This window comes from Triturus cristatus, chromosome 3_2, assembly GCF_964204655.1.
Source record: "Triturus cristatus chromosome 3_2, aTriCri1.1, whole genome shotgun sequence".
Lineage (NCBI taxonomy): Eukaryota > Metazoa > Chordata > Amphibia > Caudata > Salamandridae > Triturus > Triturus cristatus.
The window spans coordinates 808,421,492-808,438,941 of NC_140584.1; the positions used below are offsets into that span (position 1 = coordinate 808,421,492).

The window sequence follows — 17,450 nt, forward strand, 5'->3', positions numbered from 1 at the left end:
TGTCCCGGTCGTCCTCCGCAGGCTCAGATCCGCCTCCCGCAGCATCCTCCTGCGGTGACTGCGTCTGGGGGCGCCGCTGCGCGAACTTCAGTTTCGACTGGGTTTTGTCGGGCTTACCCATCTTGCACCCACACTCCGGTCAGCAAGATGTCGTCCGGCCTGGGCACGCTCCCGCGGCCGCGTGGCTGTATCGCGATCGCAGGCAGCCCCCCGCAGGCGCCCTGGCGGCTTGTGCAGCACCCGATGGAACCACCCGGCGTACCAGCCGTCAGCAGTCTTCACCGTGTCGTCGTTAGGCCGCCCACACTGCCTCCGCTTCTCTCACTCCCTGCTCGTGGTGTTCTCGCCCAGCTCTGCCCCGGAGGCTCCTCACCCGTGGTTTCTCTTGTCGTGTTGCCTCCTCCGCACTGCCGCTGCCGAGCACCCCAGCGCCCCCAGCCCAGGCCGCCGCTTCAACGAGGCCCAGAATTGCCCCCACCTGCTCTCACTCCGAGCCGCTCCGCCTCTGATCTCGCTGGCCTCGGGACTCGAAGGGGGTGCCGCCGGCCGTCCGCTCTCCGAGCAGCGCTGGACTCACCCAGGGCCTCCCAGCGTGCTCTCCGCCGATCTAGGTCACTACTTCCCGGCGCCCAGCACACAGCGCTGCCTGTTGCCTCTTTGCTCGTCGCGGGTCACCACAGCCGATCACCGCTGTCCGCCACTATGCGCCACGGGTCCGTCCCTCGCGGCCGCCGCCGGCCGCACGTTGCGTCACGTCGTCGGCCGTCTCTCTCACTCGAGGCCGTGGATCTGCGGCCTCGGACGCCTCCTGGGTCGACGTCTCCGGAGGGCGCCCCCTCGCTCAAGCGGGCCAGAAATCGCGGCGGTCGGCTGCCCAGCACCTCCGGATGTTCCACTGGGGGTCGCCGCTGTTTCGGGAGACGTAGGAGTAAGGATTATTTGCGGATATATGGAGTGGCTCGCCGGAGCTCCGAGCTCAAGCAGCCATCTTCGTTGCGAGCTAAGCTCCGCCCCCGCAGTGCCACCATTACCCCCCAAATCTAAACAGGGGCGAACAGTTCTGGCAATCACTGCACATGACAACTCTGTTTCCTCAGGAACCGTGGTGACAGACTTCCAGCTTTTTGTTCAGTCATTTGTGCTCTCTTTTGCTCAAAGAGATATACAAAGAATACACAGAGGGGCTGCGATGATTAATAGACAGAAGCAGACAAAATGTATACGGAATGTCAGAACGATGAACAAAATGCATAGCTCGACCATTTTGTTGACAACTTATATATGCATACATATACAATAGTGCAACTATGTAGCGTACTCCTACAATATGAAACCCTAACCTACGTGTCTAGGGCACAGATGTATGTTTTGCCAAGAAGTCCTCTCATGGATGATCTAACCCCATTACCTGATGGATAAGAGTGTAAGACCCTGTCTTGGTAATGAACTGGACACCCCTCACGGAGATGTCAGTCAGCTGCTAGGTAAAAGCTCTGGCATGCAGGGACCCCTCAAAGTCAGCAGAAGTGTCTCCTCCAGTATGGTATCCTTGCCTCAGGCAGATATTGCGATTGGCCTGCCATTATTTGCATTTCACAGATAACTGGGCCGCCACATGGACGTAATAAACGCCTTTGTGTCACACACGCGAGGGCCATGTCCCTAATGTCAAGGCAGTGTGATAGTAAGTGTTCTGTGTCAGCAAGGGCAGTGTTTCCAAGAAACTAGTCCAAGAGTCACAAACGCAAATGTGTGCCAAAGGCTGATGTGGCAAAGAGAAGGCAACTTTAGGAAAGGACTATATGCATGTAAAAATGGCACTAATTCCTAAGGGGTCTAACTCTGGCACAAGAAAAGCCATGCCACATGATTATGTACAACTTCCCGATATAGCTCACGATGGACAAGGATTTGTTTAGGAAGTTGCATTAACAGTGCTTCTCATGCTTGTGCAACGCTTATGATCCTAGCTCTCTGCCCTATGGTCCAGATCACACAGATTATGGCCTCCACCTAGCTCCTTGGTTTCATCATCAAGTTCTCTACTTTAGCTGGAGTAGGCAATTTGTAGCACCTGGATATCCGACTTTTGGCCAACAACGTCAGATATACAAAGTTACTTTAGATTCTAACTTTCTTTGGTCTAGACATCTCCCCCAAGAGACATACCATGGAAGTGGGTAAATAATGCCTGCCCATTATTTAAGTAAAGATCGTCATACAGTTTTACCAGTACCCACCGATCGCTTACATAGTCACATCATGCAATAAAGTTTGCATTTGGATCCCTAAACTTGAGGCATTTACTAGGGATCTTCGTGTAAATCCGGTGTAATCTCAAGGGGTCAAAGATATTGTCTGAATAACTGATTGCATATGATTGAACCTAGCATGCCTGAATAATTTCCCTGGGAAACATCTAATTCTATCTTATTGTGAATCTGAAAACTCCTTGCCTAGGGATTCTTCCCATTTAAGCATATTGCACCAACCATCAACTGTAATCATCTGCCTAAGAACCTTATACAACAATGTATAGGCATTATGACACATGCATATTGTTAAGAATTTTAAAAAGCATCCCATCTGTGTGGGGGTTCCTCAGTTCGTATTCCGCATGTCTGACAAATAACATGAATAAGCTTGTTCTAAACGATAATCTTTCACATTGGCAGAATGAAATCTTTCTCTAATTCTGGAAGATTTCTTAAGCTCCTTGCTGTAAATGAATCATCTTTTTTTTAAATTTCATATTCATCTTTTCACTATCTGTTCCTTGGCCCTCATACTGCTAATGTTCTAGACTGGCTACCTAGGGTGTATGCTACAGTCACTGTAAGAAATTCACCTTTTCTGCGTGGTTATGCCAGATTCCTCGCCTTTCATTGCACTTTTATTTTTCCTGATTTTATAACTTTATGCACTTTACCACTGCTAATCAGTAGTACAGTGTGTATGTTCCCCTTCTAAACATGACCGAATTGGCATACTGCTAAATGGTATATTTAGCACAACTATAAGTGTCTAGTATATGGTACAAAATGTACCCAGGACCTGAAAGTTATGTGCCACTAGTGGACTGCACAACTTATTGAGCCTTCCTCTACAGTGGTAGTGCAAACATGGTTTCTGACCTACCAGTGTAGTGTGACTGTAGCACTATAAAAACTACAATTTGACATGTAAAATTAAACTCGACAGGTCAAAACCTCCCTTTTAAATATCAAGAAGTCATCACTATATAAGCCTTGAGGCCCACAAGGCAGAGTGCCTGGTATTTAAGAGTAAGTCATGTAGAAATGAACACGCCCTTACAGTGACCAGTACCCCTAAGCTATTTTCACTGAAGCAGGCCAAGCTGTCCCATGTAAAAAAATAGGAGTACAGATTAAAAATGTTAATACCTTACACCTTGGTAACGGGATAAGCTAGAAAAATGTGTAAACCGCTATTTTTAAAAGAAATTAAAAATCTAATTAAATGGTGTAGAGAGATTTTTAATAAATATTAAGCAAATGTAACTTATAGAAGTTCCCTTTTCCCTGAGTGAAATTTGCATTTGCTCTATCTCTTCTGCCAGCCAGCAATTAGCATTTGAACAGGTGCAGAGTGTTTCCATGGAGAAACATTAGGCTGACCTGAATGGGCAGAAATTACTCCAATAGAATATGCAGGGTGGGGCTGTGAGCATCCTTTTTCACATTAGTGTCAAATCCTAATTAAATGTCAAATACTGTTTAACAGGTCTACCGGGTATTAGATATACCACAAGGGACACTTGAAATGAAGGGAAACAGGATGCCAACATTTTTTGTGCATCTACGGCCTGGTTGCTGGAAAACCCTACTTTTGTTCAACCATACTTCTGTCTCTGGGTTTATTGTAAGTACAGTAACTGCCCCAAACTGGATTTTAGTGTTAAAGATATGGTAGGACACTAGGTTTATCAAAGTACACTACTTGCCCACACACCCCCACGTTTAGTGTGGCTGAAGACTTTTGCCACCTTGAAACACAAACAAAAGGGGAACCATTGGCCAGAGAATGTTTACCCCATTGGTTAGGGCATGCCCAAGAGCCATTCCCACCCACTAGCTCATGCCAGGCATAAATGTGGCTTCTACTGGCATCCGCTTCAGAACACTTCTGAACCTCAGAAAGAACAGAGGAGAGCTGGACCTGCTGTGTGTGACCTGACAGAAGCGCTAAAGGTCTGGACTTGCTCCATCTTGTACCCAGGACAAAGAAGAGGGCTCCAAGGGTCATAAAGGTGACATTCTGTTAAAGCTTCAGTGATACAAGATGAAAAAGGTATTTTCCTGGAACTGCCCAGCTGCAACTTGACTTAGATTGGACCCTTCTCGTGGCCTCTGTCTGCCACTCTGTCAGTCTCTAAGTGCCTCCCCTGAAGACCTGGTGGCATTTAAAAGTGTACTTCTGTGGCGTATCGGGACTGAAAGGACTAAAGTCAAAAGGTAAAATATTTGACCAGGACTAACCTGGTTGGGGTATCTGACCCACACACCATTGTGGTCAGCGTCTTCACCAAAAAGTCACAAGTCTGCGCAATGCTGCTTTCACGCAAGCATAATTTCCAACTATGACTCTGTGCTGCACATAAATTCTAACTCCCAGATATTTTAAATATCTAGTATTTACATCTCAGTCCATTCAATACCCAATTCAGGTTTCAAAATTGTATCAGTCACTGCGCTGCCTAGTAGAGGAAAGAGATGAGTTTCAGCCTTATTTATTATGAGCATGGACACTCAACCAAAACAATTTAATATCTGAAGGGCCACTTGCATATCTCGGAGAAGTTTAGAGAGGTGCAATAATACCTACTTTGGGTACAGCAATATTTTATGAGTTAAACCAAAAAGCCTCACTCCTCTGTAATTAGCATCCCTTCTCACACCCTACACCAGTGGCTCCATTACTAATGCAACGATTAAAGGAGACAATGAAAACTCCCGACAGGTTCGTATAAAGTCATGCCACCTTTGTGAAATGATTGCACCTCTCTTAATTCTTGCAGTAGGGGCCATTGAATAGTTTGAACCACTGAAGAAAAAGCTCCCCAAATTAGGTATGGTGCAGTGTGGCATAGATATACTCTCAACTAAATGTATCAAAGGCTTTTTCTATATCAATTGCTGCTTGGCTGTCAGAGCCTTTCACACTCCCCATTTCATGAAACAGTCTCTTCAGATTATATGAAATGCTGCCCAGGCACAAATCCAAGCTGATTGGGATGTACTAATGAAGGTACCACTCTAAACAAGCAAGAGGCCAGGATCCTGCTCAATATTTTATTATCTTGGAAAGTGGGAGGTATGAAGTCAGATCCAAAGGATCTTGACCTGGCTTTTTGTAGCACTACAATCAGTGCTTCGTTGGTTGTATCAGGCAAGCTTCCTGCATCTCTGGACGAGTTATAAGGGTGCAGTAACCAAGGAGAACTTAACACCTCATAAGCAACACAGAATTCAGCTGGCAGGCCATCCATTCCCCACGTCTTGCTGTAGTTTCATTTCGCTATCCTCTAGGGAGAGAACATGAATGCAAGTGTCCACCAGATAACCAGATAAACTGCCGATATTTTGCCAGAACTAGCAGGTCCTGGGGCATACAAATGTCCCATTACATACGCAAAGATGAAGAGAGTAACTGCTTGGCAGACAGACAAACAGAATACAAAAAAAAAACACAACAGTTGATGGACAGAATGCAGATCAATGTCATACATTCACCCCAGTAAAGAAATTTGGGCCTAAATCCATCGTTTTTTTGCTCACCATGCCGTTCCAGTTTGAACCCAGCCATATGCAAATCAGTCTTGACCCTGTGCCTCATGGGAACAGTCTAGCCCGAACTGCCAAGCCAGGTCCTCCCTGGACTGGAAACAAGCATCCCAGGACCGGTTTCGGGGTTTCACCCCTCTTCAGCCAGGATAGCTTGATTCCAGTGGCATGGAGAGCACGGGACCCACATCTGGGCATACCCTTGCCACTCGGGGTGACAAATGCAAAAACAACAGTTGATGGACATAATGCAAATCAATTTCATACATTCACCCCAGTACAGAGATCTGGGCCTAAATCCATCGTTTTTTTGCTCACCATGCCGTTCCAGTTTGAACCCAGCCATATGCAATTCAGTCTTGACCCTGTGCCTCATGGGAACAGTCCAGCTCGAACTGCCAAGCCAGGTCCTCCCTGGACAGGAAACAAACATCCTAGGACCGGTTTCGGGGTTTCACCCCTCTTCAGCCAGTATAGCTTGATTCCAGTTGCATGGAGAGCACGGGACCCACGTCTGTGCATACCCTTCCCACTCACCCTAAGTGCGCCAGGTATGCCCAGACGTGGGTCCTGGGCTCACTGTGCCACAGGAATCAAGCTATCCTGGCTGAAGAGGGGTGAAACACCGAAACCGGTTCTAGGATGCTTGTTTTCGGGCCGGGGAGGACCTGGCTTGGCAGTTCGGGCTGGACTGCTCCCATGAGGCACAGGGTCAAGACTGATTTGCATATGGCCAGGTCTAAACTGGGGTGGCATGGTGAGCAAAAGAATGATGGATTTAACCCAGATCTCTTGACTGGGGGTGAATGTTTTGATTTGTTCTGCATTCCGTCCATCAATTGTGTGTCTTTTGCTTTCTCACCCTAAGTGCGCCAGGTATGCCCAGACGTGGGTCCTGGGCTCACTGTGCCAAAGGAATCAAGCTATCCTGGCTGAAGAGGGGTGAAACACCGAAACCGGTTCTAGGATGCTTTTTTCCGGGCAGGGGAGGACCTGGCTTGGCAGTTCGGGCTGGACTGTTCCCATGAGGCACAGGGTCAAGACTGATTTGCATATGGCCAGGTCTAAACTGGGGTGGCATGGTGAGCAAAATAATGATGGTTTTAACCCAGATCTCTTGACTGGGGGTGAATGTTTTGATTTGTTCTGCATTCCGTCCATCAATTGTGTGTCTTTTGCTTTCTCCCCTAAATGCGCCAGGTATGCCCAGATGTGGGTCCTGGGCTCACTGTGCCACTGGAATCAAGCTATCCTGGCTGAAGAGGAGTGAAACCCCGAAACCGGTTCTAGGATGCTTGTTTCCAGATTTCTTGACTGGGGGTGAATGTTTTGATTTGTTCTGCATTCCGTCCATCAATTGTGTGTCTTTTGCAGACAAACAGAATACCCATGTCATCCCAACAGAACTTCGCAATAAAAGCCCCAGCACCTGACAAGACTCCAGTGTGCGACAGGCTCCCTACTAAGTTATATGAAACCTTTAGTTCACTACTAGACCCTAAGTTGCTGTCCATGTTAGTTGAGGCATATGACAGAGGCGCACCATCTCGGACCTCCAAACAGCATATAATAGTGACCCTACCTAAGCCATTCTGGAAAACTCTTGAACTTGACTTCATATCAACCATTATCAATGCTCAACCTGCTCTGCAAAGTATTACATAAATTACTTGCTAACAGGATTGCACTTCTGTTGTCTAACCTGGTACATCCAGATAATTTGAGCTGGCATCATAGCATGGGCACGACAAAACAAAAATTACTGGTTCAACACTAACTTCCCAAGGTTCATGAACACGGAAAGACACCGTTAGATAGGCTGTTTCTCCACACCAACATAACATTATATTTCACATCGGAGTAGCCATTGTGGTGCCATAATGTTTTAGCCACCTTAATTTGAGACCTTAGTTTAAAAATCCCCTCAATAGAATGGAACAAATAACCAATTTTATCGTCACAACTGTTGCATTAGACATAATCACTGATTGGGTTCTTAAAATATGAATTTAATTTATACAGCATTGATACCAAATGCAAAAATTAATTTGTTTTTTAATGTATTTTGTTTCTTCTTTGATAACATGCCTGGGTACAGTAAAACCAGTGTTTACTGAATTCATCTGTACTTATTGAGTTTTGGTAACCTGTTTTGGAAATAAATTTATAAATATTTATAATGGACTTCTATGAATGATGTATAAGTGAAAATTTTGTTGAGGGCTCACAGTCTAATTACTTCAGTGGGAAGTGTGTGGATTTCTATAGTGTATCGGGGCATTTCAAAGATAATGCCACTGATTATTCAACTGGTGGTGTGAAATTAATCAGGAACAAGGTGGCATGCTTTATCATGGAAAAATCACTTTTAGACAAAGACTGAGCACTTCCTTGCATATCGTCCAACGGCATATGGGCAGCCGTATTAGTAACCCAATAATCAATGCATGTGTGCAAAAACAATTAGCACGTAAAAGTGGAAAGCATAAACTAAAGAGTTTGTTTCAGAGGAGTAATATGAACCTTCCTTTGTACTTGCAATTATTTGATCTCTGCATGATTTGTGACCAGAACGAATTTCATGAATACAGAACTACATTGCTACTTATTGTGCTCATTTTTGTTGTTTCTAATAATGCCTGAGCATTCATAAGACTGCTGCTGTTAACATCAGTGTGGGCAGACCGATACAGATAGAACAGAATAACTGATTTGTATAATGAGCTCTGGAGAAGCTCACCGACTCTGCTACGTCACGGCCTATTGACTTGCTTAAAACACACAAATACAATTTATTTTGCCTCTGGGACCAACCCATGGAGAGAACTTCCAAGCCCTCCTTCCACACCCCACCAACTTTTGGACATAATCTTGAATCATTCTAGACTCTCATCTAGTATTTACATCGCTCCATTGCTGCCTATCTAGGTTAATATAGATGCTCAGATACAATGATAATTAATGCATTTATAGATTTAGCTTGCACAAACTAAAGTTTAACCCACCATTCTCATACAGCTTTTTCCTTGTTGTGCTCTTCTCAAGTGACCCATCCAGGAAACCTTTCCCAATTTCTTCCCAGATCTAAAAATGGTACAAAAAGAACTTGGTTAATAAATGACACCATCTGACAGTTTATTATTTCACGCAGCGTTACGTATTATAAACAAGGGTCAATTCAGATTGAGACTGTTACCGTTACAAACCAGTTGCGCTACAGAAATACTACACACACACACACATATTTAACAAGCACAGTCCTCAAAAAGGAATAGTCATATATTCTCGGATTTCCCACAAGCTGAGGCGCATGAGCTCTGCATTTTTTTTAGACCAAAGAGCACAGTCAGTGGGCCCCCGAGAGCAGCCTTCTGGAGGCGACGGGGAGGGGGTCTTATGGACCCCCCCCCACACACCCCCAAGATAGAGTCGCAGAATTTAACTCGTTTGCAACGTTCTTGTCCCCAATATGTGCTCATCTCTACGAGAAGGCAATATTAAGGTAAGTGTTCATAGTTATATTTCCACAGAGTCTTTATTCTTCAAAATCAAGATTTAACATATAATCCTTCAATGATTACAAATCAATCACTCCCAAATGTATGACAAAAGGGCAAAAAAATAAGACTAAGAGACTTCTCAACCTGTGATAGTGAAGAACGCTTCTACGGTAATAATGGACTACATTAAGTTGGAAACATGTTGAAGAGAGGACAAATTAAGATGGAATGAACATAGATCGAACTTAAGGCTAAAGGTTCATAAATCTCCATTGGTAAAATATTTTACATAAAAAAGGTCACCAAATACCCAGAATAAAATTTCAAGTACTTGAATTAGTGAAGCAAGATTTGAGAGATTATGGCTCACGTATAAAGTTACTACACACAGAAATGAATGGGTTAGAATTGTTGTATTCTTTAAATCCAAGGGGATTCAATGATGAGCAAGATCCCACCTATTTTCTTTTCTTTTTTTTAATATTAGTAGTTTGAATAGGTTAGTACTTACTTTAGGTTGTACTGAATTGTCCCACATGCTGGTTTTTAAAGCATTAATAATAAAGGTTCATGTGAACGTGGAAATGCATCTACTGTAAGCCTTTTACAAGGTTTACACATAGCTATGATATTTACATTACATCAACAAAGGAGAATGTGTCTTGCACAATACTGAACATGTTTATAACGTTTTTATTTTTAGGAGAATGTTTTGTTTTCAATTAGAGGATCACACTAGTCCTAGGAGTGCCAGCGCATGTCCATGTTGGCAATTTTAGCCATGGCTATGTGGTTTTGCTCTATATTTAACAATTGAGGCATGCGTTTTGGGAATGCCAATAAGTAGATGATGTGGTAAAGTGACAAAGCTAGTTAGTGCACTAATATACATTGGGTTTCTATTAGAGGATCGTATTAATCTTATGATTGTAAGCGCATGTCCATGCTTGCAATTTTGACCATGGCCACACAGTGTTGTGCTATATAATAAAATGGAAGCAAGCAAAGGTAAAATGGTAGTATTACACTGACTGTATTTTTGTCTAAAGCGTATACCCATTCTTTCATTCTAGCTACGGATACGCATTCTGGCAATATAATAATCCTTCAGTGAATCGTCTCAATATAAAAGGTGAGATTTTAACAAATAAAGGTGGGGTCACCTAATTGGGGTTCCATTGAAGCAATTTGGAAGTAAATGTTGGTAGCAACTTGAAACTAAATATCCACCTATTAATTAAAAAATCCAGATGCAATAAGTAATGTTGGTAAGGGTTAGCTTGACCTAACGGAAAGAGAATAGCTCTCCACCAATTAAATAGATCCTCTCCCTATATACAGGGGGTCATTTGACCAGAATTGGAATCCTTACTGAATAGTGGAAAACCTCATGCAGGGACACAGGGGAGATTTATAGGTAAGGAGATGGAAATATCAGGCATACAGTAGTTCTAGTTATGTTTAAATACAAACAGAATTCATGAGAACTATTTTTATGTCTCTGCTCTAGAGAACACTGAATTATTGGTGAATCATCAAAAAAAAATGTAATGAAGCAATCTACAACTGAGTGCTCCTGCACCGGTGAGCTGCTAAATGGATGAGAGAAGGAATGGTGATTGGGTTATACCTGAGGAAGAATGTAATTGGACCTTTGTGTTAATAATAAGGTAAACCCAAGTAGGGATGTTTGGAGCACTTATGGATATTTCAGGAACTGTGGAGAAAACATTATATAATTTGACTGACATGTTTTTAAATAGTGAAAATGTTCCCTTCTGACGTGTTGCTAAGAGTTAGAGATGGTTACATTTCCTTTTTGTGCAAAATGAATTATTAATGTTAGGAATAGGTTGATATATATATATATATATACATACACATATATACATATGGAATATGCTACTTACCAGTATGCATCTGTTCTTGGCATGTAGAGCTGCAGAGCCACACACTGAGGATAAGATCGCCATCTGGTGTTGGGCTCGGATGATTGCAGGTTGTTGTTGTCTTCGGAAGAAGTCTTTGGTCACGAGATTGGTGACTCCTCCCCTGGACAACAGTGCGCATGGGCATCCACTCCATCCTCAGATTGTTTTTCGCCATGATGGGAAATGATGGAGTGTATAAGAAGTAAAGAGAAAGGATGTCCATGTGTAGTGTCTAATTAAGACAATGCTGGAACGGATACAGGTCCCGGGGAGGTGGGTGGGCGTGTGTGGCTCTGCAGCTCTACATGCCAAGAACAGATGCATACTGGTAAGTAGCATATTTCGTTCGAGGCATATGAGCTGCAGATCACACATTGAGGATAGACTATATAGCAGTGTCTCCCCTAGCGGTGGTCACCTGTATCAGTTGCAGCAGTTTGGAATAGAGTTTTTAGGACAGCTTGGCCTACTGAAGCTTGTTGTTTGGATTGCACATCAACACAGTAATGCTTAGTGAAGGTGTGTGTAGTAGACCATGTGGCTGCTTTGCAAATGTCTTCTAAGGGGATGTTCCCTAAGAATGCCATAGAAGCCCCTATTTTACACGTGGAGTGCGCCCTAGGGGGAACGGGAAGAGTACGTTTAGCTTTTTGGTAACATATTTGGATACATTTGACTATCCATCTGGCGATACCCGATTTGGAAATAGGGTTGCCTTTATGTGGTGGAGCGAAAGCAACAAACAGTTGCTTGGTTTTCCGAAAAGGTTTGGTTCTGTCGATGTAATACAGTAAGGCTCTTTTAACATCTAAGGTATGAAGTGCCCTTTCAGCTACTGAGTCTGGATTAGGGAAGAAGACTGGCAGTTCGACTGACTGGTTTAGATGGAAAGGGGAAATGACTTTAGGGAGGAATTTTGGATTCGTCCTAAGAACCACTTTGTTCCGATGTAGTTGTAGGAAGGGTTCTTCGAGAGTTAAGGCTTGTATTTCACTTACTCTTCGCAGGGATGTGACTGCGATGAGGAAAGCCACTTTCCATGTTAGGAACTGCAGTTCGCATTTGTGCATTGGTTCAAATGGGGGACCCATGAGCCTTGTTAGAACAATATTAAGGTTCCACACCGGGGAAGGTAGTAACCTTGGAGGAATAATTCTTTTAAGACCCTCCATAAATGCTTTAATGGCTGGTACCTTAAAGAGGGACAGGTGTTGTCTATTTTGCAAATAGGCTGCTAATGCCGCTAGGTGTAGACGTATAGAGGAATACGCCAAATTGCATCTTTGCAGGTGTAATAAATAGCAAATTATGTTTTGGATGGAAGCATCCAGTGGTTGTATGTCATTGTTAGCGCAGTAAATGGCAAATCGTTTCCATTTTGCAGCATAGCATGCCCTAGTAGTAGGTCTCCTGGCTTCTTTAATGATATGCATACAGTCTGGAGGAAGGTTGAGGTACCCGAACTCTAAGACTTCAGGAGCCAGATTGCCAAGTTCAGTGTTTGAGGATCTGGGTGTCTGATTTCTCCATGGTTCTGGGTTAGAAAATCTGGGGAGAGTTCCAAAAGTGTGATGAACCAGGGTTGACGTGCCCAAGTGGGAGCCACTAGGATGAGTGTCAGCGACTGTTGTTTTAGTTTGCGTACCACAAATGGAATGAGCGGGAGAGGCGGTAAAGCGTACGCAAATCTGCCTGACCAGTTCATCCATAGTGCATTGCCCTTTGACCGTGGGTGTGGGAACCTGGCGGCGAAGGTTGGGCATTTTGCGTTTTCTTGTGTGGCGAACAGGTCTGTGTCTGGTTGTCCCCACTTTTTGAAGAATGGGAGTAAGACTTTGGGGTGTAGTTCCCATTCGTGTATCTGCTGTGTGTGGCGACTTAAGAGGTCGGCCACCTGGTTCTGAACCCCTGGGAGGTGTTCTGCTAGGTAGATGTTTCGGGGAATTGCCCATCTCCAAATTTGTTGCGCCAGTTGGGACACTTGTAGAGAATGTGTCCCTCCTTGTTTCTGTATGTAATACATTGTGGTCATGTTGTCCGTGCGGATGAGGACAGTCTTGTTTTGTAGATGCACTTGGAAGGATTTCAGTGCTAGGAACACCGCTAGAAGTTCTAGGTGATTGATGTGGAGCTGTTTTTGTTGCGTGGTCCACCTTCCCTGAGTGGTGTGTTGAAGGAGGTGGGCTCCCCACCCCGTGAGAGATGCGTCGGTGGTCAGCACAACTTGTGGAATAGGCTCCAAGAATGGCCGCCCTTTGGACAGGTTGATGGTGTTCCACCACTTCAGCGAGCGAAGTGAGCGGCTGTCCACCAACACCAGATCGGTAAGTTGTCCGTGGGCCTGGTTCCACTGTTGTGCTAGACATTCCTGTAAGGGACGCATTTGAAGGCGTGCGTAGGGTACTATGGAGATGGATGACGCCATCATGTCTAAGAGTTGCATGAACACTCTTGCGGGTAGAGAGTGTTGTGTTTGAAATTTTTTGATGAGACTCTGTATGTTGGCTATCCTGGCTATGCTGGGATAAGCTACGGCTTTGGCTGTGTCTATGGTGGCTCCTAGGTATTGTTGTACTTGGGAGGGTTGTAGTTGAGATTTGGGATAGTTGATGGTAAATCCCAAGTTGTGAAGGGTTTGAATAGTGCGGTGAGTGTGGAGAACGCATTTGTCTATAGTGTTGGCTTTTATGAGCCAATCGTCCAGATAGGGGAAGACATGGATTTCTTGTCTCCTGAGGTATGCTGCCACAACTGCCAAGCATTTGGTGAACACCCTGGGTGCAGTTGTTACTCCGAATGGGAGAACTGTAAACTGATAGTGCTGACCGTCTACCACGAATCGTAGATACTTCCTGTGAGCGGGATGCATAGGGATGTGAAAATATGCGTCCTTGAGGTCTAATGTGGCAAGGAAGTCTCCTTGTTGAAGTAATGGAAGAACCTGTTGGAGAGTGATCATGTGGAAATGATCCGATTGTATGTACTGGTTTAGTAGTCTGAGGTCCAGTATGGGTCTTAAGGTTTTGTCCTTTTTGGGAATGAGGAAGTATAGGGAATATACTCCTGTGCCCTGATGTTGTAGTGGAACAGGTTCTATTGCTTGTTTTTGAAGCAAAGACTGTATTTCTTGTTTGAGGAGCGTGAGGTGGCGAGACGTCATGGGATGGTGCCTGGGTGGTATGTTTGGGGGTGGGTTTATGAGTTCGAGGCAGTAGCCAGATTGGATAATTTGTCTTACCCACCTGTCTGTAGTGGTGGTATTCCAGACAGGTAGGAACTGTTGAAGTCTTCCCCCGACCGGAGTGGAATGGTCTGGGGGGAGTGGTGGCAAGTCACTGTTTGGTGGCTGTAGAGGTGCGGGTGTTGTTGTTGTTGCCCCGTCCTCGGCCTTTAGTATTGTTTCCCAGATAACCTCCTCTAAAATATCCTCTGTTAGGGGATGTTTGACCTGATGCTTTGAAGGTGGAAGAGTTGTCTGTTCCCACATTTTTGGAAGCTCCTCTATGAAAGGAGCGACAAAAGGAGCCTCTGGGTTGAGTAGACTGCAATGCTCCCATAGATTTGGCAGTCTCATTATCTTTCTTCATTTTTTCTAGGGCAGTGTCTACTGCAGGGCCGAATAGTTGCTCCTGATTAAAGGGTTGAGCAAGAATGGTGGTTTGGACTTCCGGCTTGAAGCCGGAAATGAGCAGCCATGCGTGGCGTCTAAGCAATACGCTTGTGTTGACTGCCCTAGAGGCGGTGTCCGCTGCGTCTAATGCACATTTAATGGAAGCATTGGATATGAGTTTGCCCTCTTGGATGCGGTCAGTGGCCTGTGTTTTGAATGGTTCAGGCAGGTGTTGCAAGAGATCCTCTAATTGATCATAATGGGCTCTATCATAACGAGCCAATAGGGCTTGTGTATTTGCAATACGCCAGTGGTTAGCAGCTTGAGCGGCAACCCTTTTGCCCGAAGCCTCCAGGAGTTTAGACTCTTTGTCTGGGGGTGGCGTGTCTCCGGTTGTTTGGGAGTTCGCCCGTTTTCTGGCATTTGATACGACTAGTGAGTCTAGGGGGAGTTGCGCCTTGATGTACGCAGGATCTTGTGGCGCCGGTCTATATTTTTTTTCTATTCTGGGGTTGAGAACCCTGGCCCTGACAGGGCCTTTAAAAACCTCATTGGCATGCTTTATCACTCCCTTAATCATGGGTAGAATGTGAACTGTTTTCTGCGACTGCTCAAAAGTGTCGAGTAGAAAATCCTCCTCAGGAGTGTCGGTGTGCATGGTGACACCATGAAACGATGCCGCTCTGTTTATAAGCTGACCGAAACCTAAATGGTCATCAGGAGGGGAGGGTTTTGAGGGGTATGGAGTGGGGTCAGGCATATCAGGCATAGGGTAAGTCCAGTCATCTACTGGTGCTGTGTCCGGCAGTGTAAAGGGATCAGTAGGATCAGTGGGATAAGTAAAGAAATCTGGGTCTCCCCCTCCCCCTAAATCATCATCATCCTGTGGAGGTGGTGTGAGAAGAAGATGGTAGAGGTGAAGGCGGTGGGGGGGATGGAATAGTAGGTAATGGAGGAGAGGAAGGACGTATGGGTGAAGTGGCACAGTCCTTCTTCTTTGGAGGTGCTGGAGGAGGTGTTGTGTCCAGCTTCCTTTTCTTGTAGGGCACCGCTGTGACATGTCCAGTTTTCGGATTTATGTAAATCCGTTTTTGCTTTGGATCAGGCCGAAAGAGTTCCTCACTGTCCGAATGCGGCTTTGGCGACGACTTTTTTGTTTCTGATTTTGATTTTTGTTCTTTATGGACATGTTTTGGCACCGAGGATGTTTTTGGTGCCGAAGAACTTTTCGGTTCCGGTGGATTTTTCGGTGCCGAAGAACCTTTCCGTGCCGACGAGCCTTTTGGTGTCAGTGGAGACCTCGGCGCCGAAGAACGTTTCGGTGCCGGTGGAGATGTCGGCGCCGAGTGACGTTTCGGGGCCGATGGAGATTTCGGTCTCGGAGCCCGCTTCGGTGCCGACGGTATTATAGGCACAATGATATGAGGTTTGCTCGAGCCCGAGCCACCTGCAGGCTTACTTTTCTTCGGAGCCGGGCCCGAGGGCGGGGCTTCTGAAGATGTTTTTGGATCGCGACTGGGCCCAGCTGGCAGAGTCTTGACCAATGTCTTTTGGGTGGTGTTGGGGTAGGGGGGCTGGTACTCACAGGCTGCCCCGGATCAGAATCGTCAGCCTCGGACACGATCTGGAGATCTTCGGATTCATCGTCAGGGACATCCTGTGCAAAGAGGTCTTCTGGTTCCGGAACCGGCTTGGCCATGATATGGCGTCGAGCTCTTCGGTCCCGGATAGTTTTCTTCGAACGGAATGCGGCGCAGGCTGGACAGCTGGATTCGTTGTGGTCTGGTGAAAGGCACAAATTACAGACCTCGGGGTGATCGCTATGAGGGAACTTTGCTCCACATTGGGGGCATTTTTTAAAAGGTGTCCTTTCCATCAGCCGCATCCGGAGTCGGTCCGATATGGATTTCGACGTCGAGTTTTCAAAGTTTGAGAGTTGTAGTGATTGCTATAAGTTTTCTGCTGGAGCGGAAAAAAGTTCATCCGAGCCCAATGGCGGAAAAAAAACAATCTGAGGATGGAGTGGATGCCCATGCGCACTGTTGTCCAGGGGAGGAGTCACCAATCTCGTGACCAAAGACTTCTTCCGAAGACAACAACAACCTGCAATCATCCAAGCCCAACACCAGATGGCGATCTTATCCTCAGTGTGTGATCTGCAGCTCATATGCCTCGAACATATATATACACACACGCACATATACACCTTTTAATTTTTTCCACATTTGGTGCATAAAGAATCAATTGTATGTGATATTTGCAATCACGGAAAGGAGTGAATCAAACTTTTTGTCCTGAAGAAGGTGGCTTGATTGAGGTTACTCCGTCGAAACGCGTAGACACTTGAAGCTTTGCTAAATTTGACAAAAGACAGTAGCAACACAAAGACAGGAAATTAATTTCCCCTGCAGGATGCTGTCTATTATTTCAAATTAACAGTGACAAGGCAAATATAACTGTCTCATTATATTCCTTTCCAGGAAGATGGTAGTGTAATGAATTTGTACAATTGTGATATATATGGGTTTTAACATATTTTCTATGCATTTTTTTAAATTGTTCATTTGTATATTTTTAATGTATCATTGTGGTATTGTCAATTAAA

The 17,450-nt window shown here is 45.1% G+C and overlaps 1 protein-coding gene across 5 annotated transcripts in view; it reads right to left on the minus strand.

The window, feature by feature from the left end:
* The window catches only part of CYP20A1 (cytochrome P450 family 20 subfamily A member 1), a 279,688-nt gene that overhangs the window by 188,207 nt on the left and 74,031 nt on the right, over positions 1-17,450 (minus strand). For all 5 annotated transcript variants that reach the window (XR_014980004.1, XR_014980003.1, XM_085648947.1 and 2 more), the window contains exon 6: positions 8,810-8,888. Coding sequence is in view for 3 of the 5 variants with exons in the window: in XM_085648947.1 (XP_085505073.1) it covers positions 8,810-8,888 (79 nt within the window). In the remaining 2 variants the exon portion in view is untranslated. The remainder of the gene's footprint in view (positions 1-8,809; positions 8,889-17,450) is intronic.